This window comes from Ranitomeya imitator, chromosome 4 (assembly GCF_032444005.1).
Source record: "Ranitomeya imitator isolate aRanImi1 chromosome 4, aRanImi1.pri, whole genome shotgun sequence".
Taxonomy (NCBI): Eukaryota; Metazoa; Chordata; class Amphibia; order Anura; family Dendrobatidae; genus Ranitomeya; species Ranitomeya imitator.
Genome location: NC_091285.1, coordinates 488,012,620 through 488,038,183, shown reverse-complemented (window position 1 = coordinate 488,038,183; position 25,564 = coordinate 488,012,620). Strand labels below are relative to the sequence as shown.

Genomic DNA, 25,564 nt, shown 5'->3' with positions numbered 1-25,564 from the left:
AAGTATATATGGATTCTAGACTCCCGATTCTTTAGAATCGGGCTGCCATCTAGTTTATTATACTCTCCGTAATTGTAGATGATGCATCTCACTGACAACTGTTATCATAGCTGCATATTTGCATATCTGTGTATATAGTTTTCCCATTGTTTTTTTTTTCTATTGTATTTTCCATTCTTTTTTTCTCCATATTGAAAAACGTTCTTGTGCCTTTCAAGCTAAAGTAACATTTGATTATATTGTTTGTTCTACTTTTAAATATGCTTTATTCAGTTTTGAGTTTACAGTCAGTATCACTCCATGCGAGGCTTGAAGGAACTTATATGGAGGCATACAGTCTCTAATGTGGGATACAGTGCCTCCATATTACAGAAATATTCTTTCATTGAAGTGGTATATTTAGAAAAGAATATCGCTATAAAGTGACATCCGACAATTTTATCATATGAAATCCGACACAATCCCGAGCTATGGTTCAGCATGGAATCAGCAGCATATAAAAGTACGAGAAGCGCAAACTTTTTGGATCTCCTATAATATCTGCTCCTTACAACTCATGCTCAGAGCCAGAGATGAGCAAATAAATTGGGGTGCAAATGAATTCCACTCGAATGAAAAAAAAAAATAAAAAGTGTATTCTCTAAAATGCTAACTTTTTATAATTTGCTTCTGCTGCCGTTTTTATTAACCGTAAAAATACCATAAAATGAATTAAAAAAAATCCTTACATTCATATCCTCAGCCCCTCCGAGTCAGCCGTCCTGTCCTCAGGAGGCCTGGTAGGATTCTGCACAAGCCCACAAAAGACCACGGCGTCAGGATGCCACAGCGTGCGCCGCGAGTTTTGCGCTCGCATGCGCAAAACCCTCCGAGGCTTTCTCACAGTCAGAAGTCCCAAGCTGAGAGGACTGGACAGGTGATGGTGATGGTTGGAGGGGCTGGAACGATGAGCGGTAAGGTGAGTATCAGTGTTTTTTTATTTTTTACTTCTTATGGTTACTGTACTCTGAGGGACCCCAGAGCATATTACGGGAAATTACATTTGTGGAGAATAACTTCTCGGCCAATCGAATATCTCAGCAAAATCTGCGCAAACAAACAAAATCCAGTTTTGCCTGATCTGCTTCTCTCTGTTCAGAACCAATGGTGTAACTTGAAGATTGTGGGACCCTAATGAAAAGTCCCCCCTTAACAATCATGGATCTGTAATAGAAAGGGTGTTGTGGGCCAAAAGAACCATTGGGGCCTCTTAGGCTCCAACTGCAGCCCCCGCACCTATTGTGGTTATGCCCCTGCTCAGAACACCACTACACATTACACTCTGATCATGGGAAACACTAATGGATCAAAATGGTGCCGTGTCAGTCAGGAGGTCAGTTCTTGTTCTTGTACCCCTGAAGATGCACTGAATTAAAGACTGGTGCTTAAATATTTAGGAGCAGCAAGCAAAAAGTTATTAATCATGATAGTGACAGAATGGATAAGGGCAGGAAAGCCACGCATCTGCCATCTCTTTTGCTCTATATTTAGCTAACCTATTCAAATATGATTAGATCATTTTATTTGTGTTTTCCGGGAATATTTTTCAGTTATTTGTATGCAATTTTCCTGTTTTGATAATTGTTTCATTAAGTACATTAGAGAAGATAATGATATGTCTGGAATAATGTGACGGCACAAATTATCTTTACCATGTTGAGATGGGTAATGGATACTTGGATTTCTTTGATGCCTGGAATGTTATATTAGGACATTGACAACTTAAAGGGAATCTGTCACCAGGGTTTTGCTATGCGATCTGAGAACATCATGATGTAGAGGCTGAGAATCTGATTCCAGTGACATGTCACTTACTGGGCTGTTTAATAATAATAATAATAATAAAAATAATAATAATTTTATTTATATAGTGCCAACATATTTCGCAGCGCTTTCCAAATTCTAGAGGGGACGTGTACGTACAATAGACATTACAGCATAACAAAAATCACAGTTCAAAATAGATACCAAGAGGAATGAGGGCCCTGCTCACAAGCTTACAAACTATGAGGACAAAGGGGAGACATGAGAGGTGGATGGTAACAATTGCTTTTGTTTTTCGGACCGGCCATAGTGTAAGGGTCGGGTGTTCATGTAATGCTGCATGAACCAGTTAGCTGCCTAAGTATGTAGCAGTACAGACACAGAGGGCTATTAGAGGGACACTGTCACCTGAATTTTGAGGGAACAATCTTCAACCATGGAGGCGGGGTTTTTGGGGTTTTTGATTCATAGAAAACCAAACCAGAAAAAACAAGGATCCCTAAAAAATAACTTTTAATCGTAGTAGTTAAAAATAGAAGACTTTATATATCATATATAAAAAAAAGTACACAGTGTACCTAAAGAACCCTATAACGGACTACAATAAATCCTGCCTGTCAGTGGAGGTTGGCACCCTAATATTTTTTTTTTTTTTTCTTTGGTTTTTGATTCACCCTTTCCTTACCTGCTGGCTGCATGCTGGCTGCAATATTGGACTGAAGTTCATTCTCTGTCCTCCGTAGTACATGCCTGCACAAGGTAATCTTGCCTTGCGCAGGCGTGTACTATGGAGGACAGAGAATGAACTTCAATCCAATATTGCAGCCAGCATGCAGCCAGCGGGTAAGGAAAGGGTGAATCAAAAACCCAAAAACCCCGCCTCCATGGTTGAAGATTGTTCCCTCCAAATTCAGGTGACAGTGTCCCTTTAACTGCATGAAGTGTATGAGAACATGATGCGAGGAGCCTGATTTTGGTTTAACTTATATGAATGGGCCACACAGAGATAGTTAGGTTAGTGCGTTGAGACAGTAGGCCAGTCTGAACAAATGCATTTTTAGGGCACGCTTAAAACTGTGGGGATTGGGGATTAATCGTATTAACCTGGGTAGTGCATTCCAAAGAATTGGCGAAACACGTGAAAAGTCTTGGAGATGGGAGTGGGAGGTTCTGAGGATGCTAACCTCATGTCATTAGCAGAACGGAGAGCACGGGAAGGGTGGTAGACTGAGACCAGCGAGGAGATGTAGGGTGGTGCTGAGCCATGGAGTGCTTTGTGGATGAGGGTAATAGTCTTGTACTGGATTCTGGAGTGGATGGGTAACCAGTGTAATGACTGGCACAGGGTAGAGGCATCGGTGTAACGGTTGGTGAGGAATATGATCCTGGCTGCAGCATTCAGGACAGATTGGACAGGGGGAAGTTTGGTAAGGCTGCCGTCACACTAGCAGTATTTGGTCAGTATTTTACATCAGTATGTGTAAGCCAAAACCAGGAGTGGAACAATTAGAGGAAAAGTATAATAGAAACATATGCACCACTTCTGTATTTATCACCCACTCCTGGTTTTGGCTTACAGATACTGATGTAAAATACTGACCAAATGCTGCTAGTGTGACGGCAGCCTAAGAGGGAGGCCGATTAGTAGAGAGTTACAATAGACCAGAGGAGAATAAATGAGTGAAACAGTAAGAGTTTTTGCAGAGTTGAAATTAAGAAAAGGGCGAATTCTAGAAATGTTTTTGAGATACAGATAAGAAGAGTGAGCCAGTGATCGGATGTGGGGGGTGAAGGAAAGCTCGGAATCAAGGATGACCCCAAGGCAGCGGGCATGTTGCTTGGGAGTAATGGTGGAACCACACACAGAAATGGCAATGTCAGGCAAAGATAGGTTAGTAGAGGGAGAGAACACGAGGAGTTGCAGTCATTTTGATAAAATCACTATTTTCTCTGCTCTGAATGCTGAGCTCTGCATAACCTGCCCCACCACTGATGGGCAGAATGCTACAAATCTATAGCATACACAGAAAGCTGCCAATCTATAGCATACACAGAAAGCTGCCAATCATTGGTGAGAGAGGGGTCATACAGATCTCATGAATATGCTTGACTACCGAGCAGCAGGTTTACTAGTCCTCTAGTGATAATCTCTTGTTGATAAATTAGTGATGTTATCAAAACTACACTGAGCAGCCCAGTAGGTGACATATAACTGGAATCAGGGTCTCTGTCTCCACACTTGCCTGCTCACAGGTGGCAACAACTTGGTGACAGATTCCATTTAAAGCGGCATTCTCTTCTACTAGATCAACATTGCATGATAATAGAATAAACCACATGCATTTCTGTGTTGAAGCTTGCTATGATGCCATGTATTGCCCACATCTCTATTTCCTATGAGCTCCATAAAAAGGTGTGTTACAGCAGGTTCTGTCAAGTTGACATTTGTAAAGTTCCAAATGATGTGTGATCTGACAATTCATATAAAAGCAGCTGAGTACAGTGTACTAATAACTCTTCATTTGCTACACCATCACATGCAATGACTTGGAATATATATTATGTATAAGTTGCTCAACATCTCTCACAGTCTTATGTATCTAGATCTCCGGCAGCACCGATGAAATATCGACCTGTGGCATTTGATTTCTATCCAGCACTCCAGCTGAATAAGAATCAAGTAAAAGGATTTGAACCCTTTGATATCCCTTATTGTATGTGTGTAGTTCAGTCTAAGGGCTCATTTATATACTAAAGCCTCGACCATTGACCCCGGACAGAAGCAGACACTTATCGCCACGGTGTGTCTACGAGGCCACATATCTTTCCCATAGTCCTAATAAAAAATAAAACAATCAAACTGGTGCCTATGCTTTTCATAAATGATGGAAATTCTGGATACTCTTAGGTCTGGGAGATACATTCAGAATCTAAAATTATGATTGCCATTGTAGGTGTAGTAGTTTTCCAAGAGCTTGGATTGCATCACTTTAATTTCCATAATGTACACGTTGAGGTCACTATTTCCATCGCTGACATAGTATGTCTGGACTTGACTCTACATTTTTCATCATTCTAGAAATTATTTTATCGTAATTTAGAAACATGAAAATGGTTTCTCCTTAGTTTGTCAAGTCTAATCAGTTGTTCACATGACTGCATGGACAATCTTGTCTAACATCTATCCTCCTTCTTCCTGGTTCTCTTTCAGATAGCAAAGCTGTGGATGAAAAGGTTTTAAATCACATCTTTCCTAAGGGATCATGTCTTGTTAATGTTTGTTTGTGACTTGACCTTTTCAGTTCCTTCATTTTACTTGTGGAAAACTGCATGTGCTCCTTCTGGTTCCCCATTCTTGTGTTGCCTTATAAGAACACCAAATCTGCAGCATTGTTAAACAGGATTCTCCCGATGCTCACCACCTCCGATAATGTCCGAGGTCGGCCATAGTATGCCCATACGTACCAATATAAAGGCATTTCTGGAATGCTGTATTCAGGCATTGACGCCCCTGGTTTCTGTGTCCTGTGTGCAGTTTTTGTGCTATGTTCCATTGCTGTTTGAAGCATATAGCTAAATTCATTGCCTACTCAACAATATTCCCTGATTTTAAGTATCCATTGACTTGGAGCTGAGCCTGCTTAACATTTTTCATGTTCGGTGTTCTGTGTATGGTGAGCTTTGAATAAATAAACCTTAAAAAATTAAAATTAAAGTAGAGCACTACCTTTTTATTATCTTCCCCCTATCAAGGCTCGAATAGTTGGTGGCAGCTCTTTTGCATCAAAACTTTACGAAATACAGACTGGAGGGTAAGTCCGAATTTTTCTTATAAAAATTTAATATCTGTTATATGAGCTCACAAAATGTCATGTGTTTTTATTGAATCCATAAATACTATTCTATAAATGCTGCCAAATATTGTAATGATGTAAGAGTATACAGTCATGGCCAAAAGTATTGACACCCCTGCAATTCGGTCAGATAATACTCATTTTCTTCCTAAAAATGATTGCAAACACAAATTCTTTGTTATTATTATCTTCATTTAATTTGTCTTGAATGAAAAAACACAAAAAGAATTGTCCTAAAGCCAAATTGGATATAATTCCACACCAAACATAAAAAAGGGGGTGGACAAAAGTATTGGCACAGTTCGAAAAATCACGTGATGCTTCTCTAATTTGTGTAATTAACAGCACCTGTAACTTACCTGTGGCACCTAACAGGTGTTGGCAATAACTAAATCACACATGCAGCCAGTTGACATGGATTAAAGTTGACTCAACCTCTGTCCTGTGTCCTTGTGTGTACCACATTGAGCATGGAGAAAAGAAAGAAGACCAAAGAACTGTCTGAGGACTTGAGAAACCAAATTGTGAGGAAGCATGAGCAATCTCAAGGCTACAAGTCCATCTCCAAACCTGAATGTTCCTGTGTCTACCGTGCGCAGTGTCATCAAGAAGTTTAAAGCCCATGGCACTGTGGCTAACCTCCCTAGATGTGGACGAAAAAGAAAAATTGACGAGAGATTTCAACGCAAGATTGTGCGGATGTTGGATAAAGAACCTCGACTAACATTCAAACAAGTTCAAGCTGCCCTACAGTCTGAGGGTACAACAGTGTCAACCCGTACTATCCGTCAGCGTCTGAATGAAAAGGGACTGTATGGTAGGAGACCCAGGAAGACCCCACTTCTTACCCCGAGACATAAAAAAGCTAGGCTGGAGTTTGCCAAAACTTACCTGAAAAAGCCTAAAACATTTTGGAACAATGTTCTCTGGTCAGATGAGACAAAAGTAGAGCTTTTTGGGCAAAGGCATCAACATAGAGTTTACAGGAGAAAAAAAGAGGCATTCATAGAAAAGAACACGGTCCCTACAGTCAAACATGGCGGAGGTTCCCTGATGTTTTGGGGTTGCTTTGCTGCCTCTGGCACTGGACTGCTTGACCGTGTGCATGGCATTATGAAGTCTGAAGACTACCAACAAATTTTGCAGCATAATGTAGGGTCCAGTGTGAGAAAGCTGGGTCTCCCTCTGAGGTCATGGGTCTTCCAGCAGGACAATGACCCAAAACACGCTTCAAAAAGCACTAGAAAATGGTTTGAGAGAAAGCACTGGAGACTTCTAAGGTGGCCAGCAATGAGTCCAGACCTGAATCCCATAGAACACCTGTGGAGAGATCTAAAAATGGCAGTTTGGAGAAGGCACCCTTCAAATATCAGGGACCTGGAGCAGTTTGCCAAAGAAGAGTGGTCTAAAATTCTAGCAGAGCATTGTAAGAAACTCATTGATGGTTACCGGAAGCGTTTGGTCGCAGTTATTTTGGCTAAAGGTTGTGCAACCAAGTATTAGGCTGAGGGTGCCAATACTTTTGTCTGGCCCATTTTTGGAGTTTTGTGTGAAATGATCAATGTTTTGCTTTTTGCTTCATTCTCTTTTGTGTTTTTTCATTTAAGACAAATTAAAGGAAGATAATAATACCAAAGAATTTGTGTTTGCAATCATTTTCAGGAAGAAAATGAGTATTATCTGACAATTGCAGGGGTGTCAATACTTTTGGCCATGACTGTAACAGTGATTTTTAGGCATTCCAGTCATTGCATTAGTTAGTAACTGGGAGAAAATAAGACTTTTTTAGTTTTAGTGAATAGAAATGTGCCCTGGTAAAGAGATGGACACCTAGGTGAAAGGCTTTTTGGAAGATGGGGCTTTGATATGTTTACTGATAGGGGTGCCAGTCCTACATCTGCGCATCCATGTCACGACTAGGACAGATAGTTAGTTAATTGGTAATTAAATAAGGCTCCTATTAAGTGACAAGATCGCAAACTGATCTAAAAAACCAAGTGGAAGATCTCTTTAATCAATTAATACTTGTTTCGTGCTGAAATCATAATGCCCTTTAACCCCTCTGTGACCTTAGACGTACTATCCCGTCGAGGTGCCCTGGGCTTATCTGACCCTGGACGGGATAGTACGTCATAGCCGATCGGCCGCGCTCACGGGGGGAGCGCGGCCGATCGCGGCCGGGTGTCAGCTGCTTATCGCAGCTGACATCCGGCACAATGTGCCAGGAGCGGTCACGGACCGCCCCCGGCACATTAACCCCTGGCACACCGCGATCAAACATGATCGCGATGTGCTGGCGGTGCAGGGAAGCATCGCGCAGGGAGGGGGCTCCCTGCGGGCTTCCCTGAGCCCCCCGCAGCAACGCGATGTGATCGCGTTGCTGCGAGGGTCTCACCTCCCTCCCTGCTCCCTCCAGCCCCGGATCCAAGATGGCCGCAGATCCGGGTCCTGCAGGGAGGGAGGTGGCTTCACAGAGCCTGCTCAGAGCAGGCACTGTGAAGGCTGCAGCGCTGCAAGTCAGATCAGTGATCTGACAGAGTGCTGTGCAAACTGTCAGATCACTGATCTGTGATGGCCCCCCCGGGACAAAGTAAAAAAGTAAAAAAAAAAATTTTCCAAATGTGTAAAAAAAAAAATAAAAAAAAATATTTCAAAATAATGAAAAAAAAAATATTATTCCCATAAATACATTTCTTCATCTAAATAAAAAAAAAAACAATAAAAGTACACATATTTAGTATCGCCGCGTCCGTAACGACCCGACCTATAAAACTGTCCCACTAGTTAACCCCTTCAGTAAACACCGTAAGAAAAAAAAAAAAAATGAGGCAAAAAACAACGCTTTATTATCATACCGCCGAACAAAAAGTGGAATAACACGCGATCAAAAGGACAGATATAAATAACCATGGTACCGCTGAAAGCGTCATATTGTCCCGCAAAAAACGAGCCGCCATACAGCATCATCAGCAAAAAAATAAAAAAGTTATAGTCCTGAGAATAAAGCGATGCAAAAATATTTATTTTTTCTGTAAAATAGTTTTTATCGTATAAAAGCGCCAAACCATAAAAAAATGATATAAATGAGGTATCGCTGTAATCGTACTGACCCGAAGAATAAAACTGATTTATCAATTTTACCAAACGCGGAACGGTATAAACGCCTCCCCCAATAGAAATTCATGAATAGCTGGTTTTTGGTCATTCTTCCTCACAAAAATCGGAATAAAAAGCGATCAAAAAATGTCACGTGCCCGAAAATGTTTTCAGTAAAAACGTCAACTCGTCCCGCAAAAAACAAGACCTCACATGACTCTGTGGACCAAAATATGGAAAAATTATAGCTCTCAAAATGTGGTATTGCAAAAAATATTTTTTGCAATAAAAAGCGTCTTTCAGTGTGTGACGGCTGCCAATCATAAAAATCCGCTAAAAAACTCGCTATAAAAGTAAATCAAACCCCCCTTCATCACCCCCTTAGTTAGGGAAAAATAAAAAAAAAAAGTATTTATTTCCATTTTCCCATTAGGGCTAGGGTTAGGGCTAGGGTTAGGGCTAGGGTTAGGGCTAGGGTTAGGGTTGGGGCTACAGTTAGGGTTGGGGCTAAAGTTAGGGTTAGGGTTTAGATTACATTTACAGTTGGGAATAGGGTTGGGATTAGGGTTAGGGGTGTGTCAGGGTTAGAGGTGTGGTTAGGGTTACCGTTGGAATTAGGGTTAGGGGTGTGTTTAGATTAGGGTTTCAGTTATAATTGGGGGGTTTCCACTGTTTCGGCACATCAGGGGCTCTCCAAACACGACATGGCGTCCGATCTCAATTCCAGCCAATTCTGCGCTGAAAAAGTAAAACAGTGCTCCTTCCCTTCCGAGCTCTCCCGTGTGCCCAAACAGGGGTTTACCCTCACATATGGGGTATCAGCGTACTCAGGACAAATTGGACAACAACTTTTGTGGACCAATTTCTCCTGTTACCCTTGGGAAAATACAAAACTGGGGGCTAAAAATAATTTTTGTGGGAAAACAAAAAGATTTTTTATTTTCACGGCTCTGCGTTATAAACTGTAGTGAAACACTTGGGGGTTCAAAGTTCTCACAACACATCTAGATAAGTTCATTGAGGGGTCTAGTTTCCAATATGGGGTCACTTGTGGGGGGTTTCTACTGTTTAGGTACATTAGGGGCTCTGCAAACGCAATGTGACGCCTGCAGACCAATCCATCTAAGTCTGCATTCCAAATGATGCTCCTTCCCTTCCGAGCCCTCCCATGCGCCCAAACGGTGGTTCCCCCCCACATATCAGGTATCAGCATACTCAGGACAAATTGGACAACAACATTTAGGGTCCAATTTCTCCTGCTAACCTTGGAAAAATACAAAACTGGGGGTTAAAATATAATTTTTGTGGAAAAAAAATATTTTTTATTTGCACGGCTCTGCGTTATAAACTGTAGTGAAATACTTGGGGGTTCAAAGCTCTCACAACACATCAAGATGAGATCCTTAGGGGGTCTACTTTCCAAAATGGTGTCACTTGTGGGGGGTTTCTACTGTTTAGGTACATTAGGGGCTCTGCAAACGCAATGTGACGCCTGCAGACCATTCCATCTAAGTCTGCCTTCCAAATGGCGCTCCTTCCCTTCCGAGCCCTCCCATGCGCCCAAACGGTGGTTCCCCCTCACATATGGGGTATCAGCGTACTCAGGACAAATTGGACAACAACTTTTGGGGTCCAATTTCTCCTGTTACCCTAGGGAAAATACAAAACTGGGGGCTAAAAAATAATTTTTGTGGGAAAAAAATTTTGTTTTATTTTTATGGCTCTGCATTATAAACTTCTGTGAAGCCCTTGGTGGGTCAAAGTGCTCACCACACATCCAGATAAGTTCCTTAGGGGGTCTACTTTCCAAAATGGTGTCACTTGTGGGGGGTTTCAATGTTTAGGCACATCAGTGGCTCTCCAAACGCAACATGGCGTCCCATCTCAATTCCTGTCAATTTTGCATTGAAAAGTCAAACGGCGCTCCTTCCCTTCCGAGCTCTCCCATGCGCCCAAACAGTGGTTTACTGCCACATATGGGGTATCAGCGTACTCAGGACAAATTGGACAACAACTTTTGAGGTCCAATTTCTTCTCTTACCCTTGGAAAAATAAAAAATTGGGGGCAAAAATATAATTTTTGTGAAAAAATATGATTTTTTATTTTTACGGTTCTGCATTATAAACTTCTGTGAAGCACTTGGTGGGTCAAAGTGCTCACCACACATCCAGATAAGTTCCTTAGGGGGTCTACTTTCCAAAATGGTGTCACTTGTGGGGGGTTTCAATGTTTAGGCACATCAGTGGCTCTCCAAATGCAACATGGCGTCCCATCTCAATTCCTGTCAATTTTGCATTGAAAAGTCAAACGGCGCTCCTTCCCTTCCGAGCTCTCCCATGCGCCCAAACAGTGGTTTACTGCAACATATGGGGTATCAGCGTACTCAGCACAAATTGGACAACAACTTTTGGGGTCCATTTTCTCCTGTTACCCTTGGTAAAATAAAACAAATTGGAGCTGAAGTAAATTTTTTGTGTAAAAAAGTTAAATGTTCATTTTTATTTAAACATTCCAAAAATTCCTATTAAACACCTGAAGGGTTAATAAACTTCTTGAATGTGGTTTTGAGCACCTTGAGGGGTGCAGTTTTTAGAATGGTGTCACACTTGGGCATTTTCTATCATATAGACCCCTCAAAATGACTTCAAATGAGACGTGGTCCCTAAAAAAAATGGTGTTGTAAAAATGAGAAATTGCTGGTCAAATTTAACCCTTATAACTCCCTAACAAAAAAAAAATTTGCTTCCAAAATTATGCTGATGTAAAGGAGACATGTGGAAAATGTTACTTATTAAGTATTTTGTGTGACATATCTCTGTGATTTAATTGCATAAAAATTCAAAGTTTGAAAATTGCGAAATTTTCAAAATTTTCGCCAAATTTCCGTTTTTTTCACAAATAAACGCAGGTACTATCAAAGAAATTTTACCACTATCATGAAGTACAATATGTCACGAGAAAACAGTGTCAGAATCACCAGGATCTGTTGAAGCGTTTCGGAGTTATAACCTCATAAAGGGACAGTGGTCAGAATTGTAAAAATTGGCCTGGTCATTGACGTGCAAACCACCCTTGGGGGTAAAGGGGTTAAAAGGAATCCATTGGCAGATTTTTGCTATATAATCCAAAGACAGCATGAGGTAGGGGTTGAGACACTGATTTCAGCAATGTGCCACTTATTAGGCTCTGTACTTTAGTCTCTATCCTTACATTATGCTGGCGACTGGTAAGAAAACATACAGGCATATATTATGAGGACATCAGTCATTTGACACAAAATACAACACATTTGTAGCTGGAAACTGTAGTATTAACCCCTTAAAGGGAACCTGTCACCTGAATTTGGCAAGACTGGTTTTGGGTCCTATGGGCAGAGTTTTCAGGTGTTTGATTCACCCTTTCCTTACCTGCTGGCTGCATACTGGCTGCAATATTGGATTGAAGTTCATTCTCTGTCCTCTGGAGTACACGCCTATGTACTGTGTACTTGTTTGATATGAACGTTTATTTGTGAAAATATGGAAAATTTGGCGAAAATTTTACAATTTTCAAACTTTTAATTCTTCCGCCCTTAAACCAGAGAGTTATGTCACCCAAAATAGTCATATAACATTTACCACATGTCTACTTTATATAAGCACAATTTTTGAAATATTAGGGTTTTTTGTTAAAAAACTAGAAAAGTTAAAAGTTGACCTTCAATTTCTCATTTTTCCAACAAAATTTACAAAACGATTTTTTAAGGACCATATCACATTTGAAGTGACTTCAGGTGCCTATATGGCAGAAAATTCCCAAAAGTGACATAATTCTAAAAACTGCACCCTTCAAAGTCCTCAAAACCACATTCAAGAGGTTTATTGACCCTTAGGTGCTTCATAGGAATTAACCCCTTTCTGCCAGCTAACGGAATTGTACATCAGCTGGCAGTATTCCCGAATTTGAGGTGGGCCCTGGCGGTGAGCCCACCTCAAAGCCGCGACATGTCAGCTGTTTTCAACAGCTGACATGTGCGCGCAATGGGCGCGAGCGGAATCGTGATCTGCCCATGCCCATTAACTAGTTAAATGCCGCTGTCAAACTCTGACAGCGGCATTTAACAAGCACTGCCGGCCGCGCGGACAGAAGTACTCTCACCACTGACCCCATCACATGATCAGGGGTCATCGGTGCATTGCCATCACAACCAGTGGTCTCCTTGAGACCTCTATGGTTGTTGATGGCAGATTGCTATGAGCGCCACCCAGTGGTCGGTGCTCATAGCAAGCCTGCAATTCTGCTGCATAGAGGTGATCTGTGCATTACCTCTATGTAGCAGAGGCAATCGAGTAGTGGATGCTTCTAGCCTCCCATGGAGGCTATTGAAGCATGCCAAAATTAAAAAAAAGTGTTTAAAAATATAAAAAAAATAAAAGTTCAAATCTCCCCCCTTTCACCCCTATCAAAGTAAAACAATAATAAAAAAATCAAGCCTACACATATTTGATATTGCTGCGTTCAGAATCACATGATCTATCAATAAAAAAAGGACTAACCTGATTGCTAAACGCGCAGTGAGAAAAAATACAAAACGCCAAAATTACGTTGTTTTGGTCGCCGCAACATTGCATTAAAATGCAATAACGGGCGATCAAAAGTACATATCTTCACCAAAATGGTATCCTTAAAAATGTCAGCTTGGCACCCAAAAATAAGCCCTCACCTGACCCCCAATCACGAAAAATGGAGACGCTACCATTATCGGAAAATTGCGCAATTATTATTATTTTTTTTTTTTTTTATTTTTTTTAGCAAATTTGGGATTTTTTTTTAAACACTTAGATGAAAGAGAACCTAGACATGTTTGGTGTCTATGAACTTGTAATGACCTGCATAATTATAACGGTGGTTTAGTTTTAGCATTTAGTGAACGTAGCAAAAAAGCCAAGCAAAAAACAAGTGTGGGATTGCACTTTTTTTGCAATTTCATCGCACTTGGAATTTTTTTCCCATTTTCTGTTACACGACATGGTAAAACCAATGGTATTGTTCAAATTGCAACTTGTCCTGCAAAAAATAAGCCCCCGCATGACCATATTGACAGAAAAATAAAAAAGTAATGGCTCTGGTAAAAGGGGAGTGAAAAACTAAAACGAAAAAAGCTTCGGGGGTGAAGGGGTTAATGCAATATGGCAGGAAAAAATGAACATTTTTTTTCACAAAAAAATACATTAGCTCCCAATTTTTTATTTTGACAAGGATAACAGGAGAAACTGATATTCAAAATTTGTGGTGTAATTTCTCCTAAGTACGTTAATACCCTATATGTTGGGTAAAACTACTGTTTGGGTGCATGTCAGGGCTCAGAAGGGAAAGCGCATCATTTGACTTTCTAAACTCAAAAATATCTGGAATCGAGAGCAGATAACATGTTGCATTTGGAGAGTCCCCAATGTGCCTAAACAGTGGAAACTGCCACAAGTGATCCCATTTTGGAAACTAGTCCCCTCAAGGAATGTATCCAGATGTGTGGTGAGCACCTTGACACTCCAGGTGCTTCACAGAAATCTATAACGTACAGCCGTGAAAATAAAAATTCATATTTTTCTCACAAAAATGTTCTTTTAGCTCCATATTTTCGTTTTTTCACAAGGGTAACAGGAGAAAATGCACCTTACGATTTTTTGAGAAATTTCTCCTGAGAGTACCAATGTGGTCGAAAACTACCCTTCAGGCACAGTGCAGAGCTCAGAAGGGATGAAGCCCCAGATTGGAGTTCAGGTTTTGCTGGAAAGATTTGAGGGTGCCGTGTCACATTGGCAAAGTCCCTGAGGTGCCAGAACAGCAGAAACCTCCCATAATTTACTTCATTTTACAAATTATGCTTCTCAATGAATTTATCTAGGGGTGAATGAGCATGTTGACACCATATGTTCCTCACGGAAATTTGTACAATTGGGCAGTGAAGAAAGAATAATTACATTTTTACCATCAAAATGTTGTTTTAGCCACAACTGACCTCACAGTTTGTTGTGCAATTTCTCTTGATTGTGCCAAAATGTTACATGTAGTCAGTAACAACTTTTCAGGCAGAGGGCAAAGCTCACAAGAAAAGGTGTGCCATGTCATAGTGCAGATTTTACTGTTATGGCGTGCGGGTGCCATGACACACTAGAAAAGCCCCTAAGGTGCCAGAACAGCAGAATCCCACCATAGGTGACTCATTTTTGCAAACTAAACCACTCTATGAACTCATCTAGGAGTGCAGTGATCATATTGACATCACAGGTGTGATACAGAAATTTATAGAAATGTATACCATTGCGGAATGAAGAAGAAATAATCACATTTTTACCACAAAAAAATTGGTAAAAATGGCTCCAACATTTGTCATACAATTTCTACTGAACATAGCAATACCCCATATGTGGCTTTACAGTCCTGCTAAGCCACATGGCGAGACACAGAAAGGACGGAGTGCAATTTGCCTCCTGGAGTGCAGATTTTCCTAGAATAGTTTTGCAGATTATACAGAACCTTTAAGTGTTAGAAGAGCAGAATACACCCCTGAAGTGACCCCATTTGGGAAATTATATCCCTGCCAAACATGTGGATGCTATATGTAGTTTAAATCGATTAGTAAGGTAAAGGGGAGAGGGATAAAGTCAGCTCACCAGTCTTCATTAGATTCCAAGGTCCATCTACACACGGAGCAACCCTGATCAAAGACGTAGTCAAATTGCAAGCAGAAAAAAGGGTTGTCTCCAGCGTAGAAATTAATTTGAATAAAACTTCACTTTTATTTAGAACTTTCTTAAAAACATGTTCTCAGGCTTATGCAAGTTGTTGGGTCCCTGGTAAACTACCGACGCGTTTTGACCTATGAGGTCTTACTCATGGTCGAAACCCGTCGGTAGTTTACCAGGGACCCTACAACTTCTACAAGCCTGAAACCATGTTTTTAAGGAAGTTCTAAATAAAAGTGAAGTTTTACTGATATGAATTTCTATGCTAGAGACAACCCTTTTTTTCTATATGTGGTTTATGCACACTGTAGGGCTTTGGGCGTGCAGGATTCATGGGATTTCTTTTAGGGGTGGGGGAGTAAAGCCCTTTTCCAGAGCCTTTGTACTACCAGTAACATGGAACCCCCTATTTATCGGTCGTCCATGACAGCACCACGGAGAGAGGGGATCCACCCTTCAGGAACAGGAAACCTACAGATACATAAGGGCAGCACCTCTCTCACGCATCAGTAGATTTCCTGTTCCTGGAGGACAGGATGCCCTTCAGATATCTGCAGTTTCATCTGGAATACCTAGGTCGGCTGTCTGACTCAGGTAGCGAGGGGGTCTCCTACCTCAGTCAGTGTGGGTCCCTGGAAGCACCACGGTGGGTCCGGGTAGAGCTCCATGGCAGTGAGCGGAGCAGGGGAGCGGAGTCCGGAGGATGTCCATCTCCAAATGCCAGTGACGGAGGCGAGTATTTCCCCCTGGGTCCTTTCAGTCTTCCCGGTGCCTCTGCAGCTCCTGCGTCCCGTCAATCGTCCTGTCCAGAGGGCTTGGCGTGGCAGTGTGCAGTGGGGTCGGTGGGCGGTGCCATGCCTCGGCCTCCGTGCACTTCCCTGTGCGCTCTTTCCGGTATCGGACGCCGGCCGACTTCTGCTGCAGACGCCGCTGTGTTGCAGCCACGTGCAGCGATGGTGGCATGGGGGGGGCGGTCAGAGGCTATAGGGGGACTGGCTGTGACCTACACGGAGAGGGGCGGATCCCCTGGCCACACACCTGCTGATAATCCGGATCCAGGGGAAGGGCTAAATATAGCCGCACAGAATGCTGCAGGGCTGCTTGTGAGCCCATCTGCAGCAATGGATGAGCCAGAAGCTCCCGTCGGTCTGCTGGAGGAGCAGGACAGATCCTCGGAGAGGTCACATGCAACCCCCCAGCCGACGACCCACGGACGCAGTGATCAGCCCAGTCGCAGGACTTCATTTAGACTGAAAGATCCGGTTCGCTCCCCCAGTAATCCAATACCTACCGCTGCTGCCTGGGTAAGAGGTCTTCGTGCCCTGATGCAGTCTTTTCCTATGTTTTTCCTTAGGGGAAAAAATGCGCTGGTAAAGTAAAGAATAAGCAGTGCACACTATGTGGTTGCCCTTTGCCAGACGCCTACCCTAAAAGACTATGTCAGTCGTGTGTGCAACAGACGGTAGGGAGTAAAGGAAATAAATATATATTGTATAACGGTAGTACTAGTTAAATTAAATAGGGTTTTTTTTCCGCTCCCATAGGTGGCGGAAGAGTCACCCGATTTAACTTCAAACCTTAGAGAAATTATCAGGAGAGAAAAGATTCCCTAATATCCTTATCCCAAAGAGAGCCTTCCAAGAGAAAAAGGGAACCTAGCGTCTCAGATTCAGATTCGTCTACTGCCCCTAGGAAAGAATGTGATTCGGAAGCCTCCGTCTCCTCTGCATCCTCTTCAGAAGAGGATTCTAATCGATTCTGCTTTCTGCTAGACCAGATGGACAGGCTGATTAAATCAGTCAGATCCACCATGGGGGTGGCTGACGAAAAACAAGAACTTTCGGCGCAAGACCTAATGTTTGGCGGTCAGGACCCAATAAAGCACAAATCATTTCCACTTAATTACAAAGTTCAAAACCTTATCAAAAGAGAGTGGAAAAAGCCAGAAAAAAAGGGCTCCCTACCACCGGCCTTTAAACGGAGATATATCCCTTTGACGACCCCTTGGTGAACACGTGGTATAAGGCACCAAAATTAGATGCAACGGAGGCTAAGGCCTCTAAAAAATCCTCTATTCCCTTCGATGACATGGCTTCTTTAAAAGATCCTCTTAATAAGAAAGCATATTTGTTTCTTAAAGGGACTTGGGAGATGTCGGCTGGTGCTCTAAGACCTGCAGTAGCTGCGACATGCACAGCCAGATCGATGATGGTCTGGCTGGACCAAATAGGGTCTAAGCTAAAAGATGGAGCCTCTAGGGAATCCACATTAAAGTCCCTGCCGACATTCCAGAATGCTGCTGCTTTTCTCGCGGACACGTCTGCAGATTCTGCAAGGATGGCAGCTAGGATTATCAAATGCGGCACACAGGGCCCTATGGCTGAAATGTTGGCCCGGCGACCTTCAGGCCAGATCCCGTCTTTGCTCTATTCCATGCGAAGGAGAATACCTGTTTGGTCTGGTTCTAGATGAACTGATGGAGAAGGCCGGAGATGAGAAAAAGATATTTCCCAGTCTACCGACCACTTCTTATAGGCATCCCTTCACAGGGAAAAGGTTCTTTCGCAGAAGGCCAGCCAGGGACCAGGGCAGATGGACGATAAAAAGAAAAATAGGTACTGGATTCATGTTTGGAGGTGGGGGACATCAGGAGCCATCCCAGGAGATCAAAAAGCCACCCCAATGACTAGTCGCCCCGGTGGGAGGTAGACTAGCTGCCTTCTACCCAGCCTGGTCCAAAATTTCAAGTAGCAATTGAATTTTGGGAATAATAGCTACGGGTCTACAGCTAGAGTTCTTCTCTATCCCTCATAATTTCTTCAGAGTTACCCCGCTCAGGTCCTCTCCAGCAGAACAGATGGCCATGGAAATTCACAGCCTGCTCAGTAAAAAGGTCCTATCAGAGGTTACGGAAGGAGAATGGGGTAGAGGATTCTACTCTCCTATATTCCTAATATGTAAACCAGACGGCTCCTTCAGAACTATTATGAACCTTAGAGCTCTTAACAATTTTCTGACCATACAACCGCTAAAAAAGGAGACAAATAATGACGCAATAAAACTACTGTTTAAAAACTGCTTCATGGTGCTGTTGGATTTAAAGGACGCCTATTACCATATCCCCATTTATGCAGGACACCAACGATTTCTGAGGATAGCAGTCCGGTTAGATGGGGTGGTCAGACATTACCATTATAGGGCCCTCGCTTTTGGTATATCGGTGGCTCCCCGGGTCATGGCTGAGGTCATGGCCCACCTACATGAGTCTGACATTTTGGTATCCTATTTTTCGCTTTGTAAGACGCTCCGGATTATAAGACACACCCCAAATTTTGAGGAGAAAAATAGGAAAAAACTTTTTTTAATAAATTGGTGGGGCGTCTTATAATCCATGCGTCTTATTACTTACCAGGGGTTGTGGCTACGGTGGATCAGGGTCCCAGGGTCATTGCTGCAGGCTGGGATGAAAAGTCTGCAGGGGGGCTTCTGTGCTGCAGGGGGCTCCTGTGCTGCAGGCTGGGATGACGGGGTCTGCAGGGGGGCTCCGGTGCTGCAGGAGGCTCCTGTGCTGCAGGCTGGGATGAGGGGGTCTGCAGGGGGCTCCTGTGCTGCAGGCTGGGATGAGGGGATCTGCAGGGGGGGCTCCGATGCTGCAGGGCTGTCTCCTGTGCTGCGGGGGGCTCTGGCGACATTTTGTGAAAGATCAGAGCCCCCCGGCACTTCTTCCATGCGTTCCTGTATGACTGACTCCGGGAAAATGGCCGCCGGAATCTCAGGAGATGAGATCTTCCATGTGTTCCTGTATGACTGACTCCAGGAAAATGGCCACCAGAATCTCGACAGATGAGATCTCAGCGCTGAAATCTCATCTCCCGAGATTCCGGCGGCCATTTTCCCGGAGTCAGTCATACAGGAACGCATGGAAGAATTGCCAGGGGGCTCTTATCTATGTCGCCAGAGCCCCCCGCAGCATCGGAGCCTCCAGCATCACCCGGGGCAGCAGCGGTGGCGGGTGAGGTGACAGCGGTGGCGGGCGGCGGCGGCGGCGGACACCTCCTCATCCCAGCCTGTAAGTGGTATATCCGCTTTGTAAGACGCACCCCCATTTCCCCCCCCAAATTTGGGGGAAATAAAGTGAGTCTTACAAAGCGGAAAATACGGTAATCCCCTACCTTGACGATCTCCTTATTGTGGGTAAAACAGCGGATCACTGTTTAGAACAATTACATAAAGTAATGTCTGCCCTGGAGCGTCTGGGATGGTTACTAAATGTCAAAAACTCCCGGTTACAGCCCATGAAGGTGCAGCGATTTTTAGGCCTGACCTTGGATTCCCAGGATCAAGAATGCCGTTTACCTAACAAAAAAATAGATTGCCTACACCTTCAAGTGCTAAACGCCTCTAAAAACCCCAGCATGTCCCTTAGAAAAGCAATGTCTCTGTTAGGCTCTCTCTGGTCCTGCATTCCAGTGGTCCGATGGGCCCAGTATCATACAAGGATACTTCAGGGCGAGATATTATCACAACAAAAAATTTTGGGGGGGGTCACCTAGAGAGCCAGCTGACCTTGTCCAAAACACTATTGTATCCCTCAAAAGGTGGCTAGACCGAAACAACCTATCTACGGGGGTCCCCTGGGAATATAACATAACTAGTATAATCACCTCAGATGCTAGCTCTTCTGGTTTGGGTGCTCACATGGGTGAAATTATAATCCAGGGATTTTGAGATCAGCTTCAGATGGAAATGTCCTCTAACCTGAAGGAGTTAACGGTGGTGGAGCAGGCAGTTAAAAGACTCCTTTTCTATCTACAGGGCCACCACGTGCGGATATTCTCCGACAATCGGGCCACTGTGGGCAGGGCCGGCGTCAGCACCCGGGCAAGTGCCGGGGCCCTGGCAAGACGGGGGGGGGGGGGGGCATTGAAGGTATGACACTGAGGCTCCTGGGGGTCCCCCCGCAGCCGGACTACATCCCCTGTCCCCTGTAATACACAGTACAACTCACAGAACTCTGAGCACATCCCCAGCAGCAGGCAGCACACAGCTCTGGGAGTTTTGCAGCTGTTGGAGAGCCATGACGCGTCACAGTCTCACCATGGATACACAAAGTGACTTCCGGTCTGTGTCGTCACTTCCGGGTGAGAGTAAGGATGAGAGCTTAGAGCGGTCCGTCCTGCCCTGGGAATCCTCATCGTCCAGTAGCGTGCGGGGTCCCACCGTCCAGTGCCCAGAGCATGAGCAGCATGAGCAAAGACGTGCAGCAGTGCAGCACATGTGGGTGTCCATGACGGTGAAAGTGAAGCAGTCTTCCTTCCTGGAGCAAAGGCAGAGCTACAGTTTGGCACCTGAGTGAGTGATGCTGGGACTTGTAGACTACTGTCTGTATATACTACACGGCTGTGCTATTTACTAGGTGGGCTGTGCTATATAGTACGTGGGCTGTGCTATATACTATGTCAGCTGTGCTATACACTATGTGGGCTGTGCTATATAGTACGTGGGCTGTGCTATATACTACGTGGCTGTGCTATGTACTACATGGCTGTGTTATATACTACATGACTGTGCTATATAATATGTAGCTGTGCTATATACTACGTGGCTGTGCTATATACTACATGGCTGTGCTATATACTACGTGGCTGTGCAATATATTACATGGCTGTGCAATATACTACAAGGCTGTGCAATATATTACATGGCTGTGCAATATACTACATGTCTGTGCTATATACCATGTGTCTGTGCTATATACTATGTGGCTGGGTAATATACTACGTGGCTGGGCAATATACTATGTGGCTATGCTATATATTACGTGGCTGGGCAATATACTACGTGGCTGGGCAATATACTACGTGGCTGGGCAATATACTATGTGGCTGTGCTATATACTACGTGGCTGGGCAATATACTACGTGGCTGGGCAATATACAATGTGTCTGTGCAATATACTACGTGTCTGTGCAATATACTACATGGCTGTGCTATATAATACGTAGCCGTGCTATATACTAGGTGGCTGTGCAATATAATACGTTGGTTGCTATATGCTACGTGGGCTGTTATATACTACGTGGCAGGCTGTGCTATATACTACATGGCCTGTGTTATATACTGCATGGGCAGTGTTATATACTACATCTCTGTGCTATATACTACATCTCTGTGCTATATACTACATGGCTGTGCTATATACTACGTGGCTGTGCTATATACTACGTGGCTGTGCTATATACTATGTGGCTGTGCTATATACTACGTGGGCTGTTATATACTACGTGGCAGGCTGTGCTTTATACTACATGGCCTGTGTTATCTACTGCATGGGCAGTGTTATATACTACATCTCTGTTCTGTATACTAAGTGGCTGTGCTATATACTATGTGGCTGTGCTATATACTACGTAGCTGTGGTATATACTATGTGGGCTGTTATATACTACGTGGCAGGCTGTCCTATATACTATGTGGGCTGTTATATACTACGTGGGCTATTAATCTGGCATTGTACTACACCTATATTTCTCCGCTGTATCTGTGCATCATGAATCGTGGTCTGTGTTAAAGGGGGGCCCACTGGGACTTTTTCACCCAGGGCCCTCAAAAACCTGGAGTCGGCCCTGACCGGGGCATATATCAATCATCAAGGCGGAACCCGTTCCAAATCCCTAATGAACGTGGCAGATGGTCTGTTCCAGCTAGCAGAGCAAGACCTTCTTTCATTGACGGCTCTTCATATAAGAGGAGCAGAAAATACTACGGCGGATTACTTAAGCCACAACACCTTGAGGCAGGGAGAATGGTCCCTAAACGACTCCATCTTCAACCTCATTGTGGAAAGGTGGGGTCAACTGGAGGTAGATCTTTTCGCCACAAAGGAAACAGAAAAGTGAGACAATTCTGCTCTCTGAACCCCAGAGAAAATCCTCTGTCAGTAGACGCCCTCCTCATAGAGTGGAACTTCAGGCTAGCTTATGCCTTTCCTCCCCTCTACTTCCTCTGGTGGTGGGGAAAATAAGGAAGGACAAGGCCACAGTTATAGTAATTGCCCCCTTCTGGCCCATAAGGACTTGGTTTTCATGCCTCAGGACCATGTCAATATCTCTGACCCATGGGTCTTACTAGACATCCCAGATCTCCTATCCCAGGGTCCAGTCTACCATCCTCGGGTAGTTGGCCTTCGTCTGATGGTGTGGATTTTGAGCAATCGCTGTTAAGAGATAGAGGTTTCTCTCCGGGCCTGATTAACACTCTGCTGAAGAGCAGAAAAATAATCACCACAAAAATTTATGTCAGGATCTGGAAAAGATTTCTTCAAAACTCGGGGGTAGTAGCTGGTCAATCAAAACCAATAGACCAGATTTTGGAGTTCTTGCAAAAGGGGTTGGATATGGGATTATCCCCAAATACTCTTAAAGTACAGGTGTCAGCCTTAGGGCCCCGCTTTGGCTGCAACATTTCTGAAAGTACTGGCTCAGCAGATTCATCAAGGTGACAAAATGGTCTAGGCCAGGGGTCCCCAACTCCAGGCCTCGAGGGCCGCCAACAGTGCAGGTTTTCAGGATTTCTTTAATATTGCATCGGTGGTAATGTGATCATCTGCACAGGTGATGATTCCAACCCCTGTGCAATACTAAGGAAATCCTGAAAACCTACACTGTTGGCGGCCCTCGAGGCCTGGAGTTGGGGACCACTGGTCTAGGCCAATGGTGAAGAATAGAGTCATGCCGTGGGACTTAAACTTAGTCCTCTCCACCATGACAGAAGCCCCATTTGAGCCAATTTCTTCAGCCTCTATTAAAAATTTGTATCTTAAAGTAGCCTTCCTTGTGGCCCTAACGTCAGCTCGTAGAATAGGCGACATCCAGGCATTATCCCGTCTTCCCCCTTACTTGCAACTTAGGGATGATAGAGTGATACTTTCCCCTGATCCAGCATATCTTTCTAAAGTAGTGTCCAGATTCCATAGAACACAGGAGATAGTTCTTCCATCTTTCCTCCCTAATCCTACTAATGATAAGGAAAGAAAACTACACACGTTAGACGTAAGAAGATGTATCCTATAGTATCTAGCAGTGACTGATCCCTGGAAGATAGATAACGCTCTATTCGTGTCCTATCAGGGTAGCAGGAAAGGTCATAGAGCATCAAAATCTACGCTAGCTAGATGGCAAGCCGTTGCCTGATGGTCTAAGAGCGCATTCCACTAGAGCTATGGCTGCCTCGTGGGTGGAGAGGTTAGAGGTGTCGATCGACCAAATATGTAAGGCTGCTACTTGGTCTTCTCCAAACACTTTCTATAACCACTATAGATTAAACCTGGGTGCTTCCTCGGACCTCTCTTTTGGTGTAAGGGTGCTGCAAGCAGTAGTCCCTCCCTAAGCAGTTACTCTCAGTAATTCTCTCCGTGGTGCTGTCATGGACGACAGATAAAGTCTTTGAAAAACACTATTAACCGTGAGTAACTAAGACTTTATCTGTCGTCCATGACAGCACCCGTACTTATTCTCCCGTCTTCTTAAGTTCTGGGTGTACACCTCTTCCCTTTTTTTCTATAATCCACTCGTGGTGAATAGTTAGCAGTAGTATCATTGAATATTAATTATGCTGTTAACCTTGGTGCTCCTCTTGTGCTCTGTAAACCAACTGATGCGTGGGAGAGGTGCCGCCTTTATGTATCTGTAGGTTTCCTGTTCCTGAAGGGCGGATTCCCTCTCTCCATCGTGCTGTCATGGACTCCGAAAAACACCATTAACCGATGAGTAACTAAGACTATTTCTAATGACAGATGAGGACTTGCTTTTTTTGTGGATTGAGTTAAAGCTTTCATTGGGAACATTTTGTCATGATATGTACTTTTGCCCTGTCCTGTATTTGAATAATATGCCATTTGATGTATGTAACTGTTCTCTGGTTTCTATTAGCTGTAATTTATGTATTTTCTTGTGCTGGGAGTTCACCTGTAACAATATGTCTCCTTCCCCCAATACTTGCAGCCCTAAGCTCTAATGTAATTAAGCTTTGTCAACATCACTAGTGGGGGAATAGCCATTCTTCCTCACAGCAGGTGGCTAGTCAAATGTACATACTGCATAGATTAAGCGGAGCCCACCAGTCTAGAATCTTCAGGGGGACCCAACCATTGAATAGAAGGTGTGACCCCTACCCCCCTTCATGGGCGGATCCCAGGAGCTCAGACAATCCATTCTTATTTTGAGATCAGATGTGAGTTGATCCTTGAAGGAGAAGGAGTGGGGATTCTTAGCTGAGGCAAGACCCCACGCCCATCTGAGACTGCGGAAGCGAACGGGGCGAGACTTGAGCTGAGGACATATCTCGTCGTTCGTGAGATTGTTTTGGGATCCCTTGGACTAATTGTGGACTCTGTAGATCTACCTGCATGTGTTGTTCCAGCGTTCTTGATAATAAATCTGTGGAATCATCCCTTGGCCTGTTGTCCCATCTTGCTCTGCCGTACACCCCGTCACAAACTGGTTGGCAGCGGTGGGATCAGAGCAGAAGGAATGGAGGACAATGGCCCAACATCGGGAACCAACACCGCAGAGTACAAGAACTGGACTTTGGGGAGCCTACAATCAAAGGCCCGTGAAGTAGGAGTCCGTTTTAAGGGACTCTCCAAGGAGCAGCTTATTGAGGCTTTGGAAGGAGTTCGCCTGCAAGATGACGCTGAGGAAGGATCCTCACAGCAAATGGAGGAAAGACTGCAGCCGGAGGTAAATACCCAAAAAAGTCAGTGGGTTGTGTGGTACGAGGAGGAGTTGGCATTGCTGGGAGAAGAGGCCACCATAGACGATAAGAGGGAGGCTATTCACAGAGCTCAGGAGATGGAGAGGGAGGCCATTCACAGAGCTGAGGAGAGGGAGAGGGAGGCCATTCACAGAGCCGAGGACAGAGCTCAGGAGATGGCATTGCTGGAGAGGCAGATCACTTTGGAAGCAGCTAGAAGCTCCAGACAGACTCTAACCCCAGCACCCACCATGAGGGAACTCCCCAGAGTGTCCTGCAAAGACTTCAAGCCCTTTAATGAGGCTGCAGGTGACATTGAGGGCTTCTTCCAG

The 25,564-nt window shown here is 43.9% G+C and overlaps 1 protein-coding gene across 1 annotated transcript in view; it reads left to right on the top strand.

Moving 5' to 3' along the window:
• Positions 1-25,564, top strand: part of UNC13C (unc-13 homolog C) — a 1,145,854-nt gene that overhangs the window by 174,989 nt on the left and 945,301 nt on the right. Inside the window, exons 4-5 of the mRNA XM_069765967.1 lie at positions 5,015-5,037; positions 5,557-5,615. Coding sequence (XP_069622068.1) covers positions 5,015-5,037; positions 5,557-5,615 — 82 coding nt within the window. The remainder of the gene's footprint in view (positions 1-5,014; positions 5,038-5,556; positions 5,616-25,564) is intronic.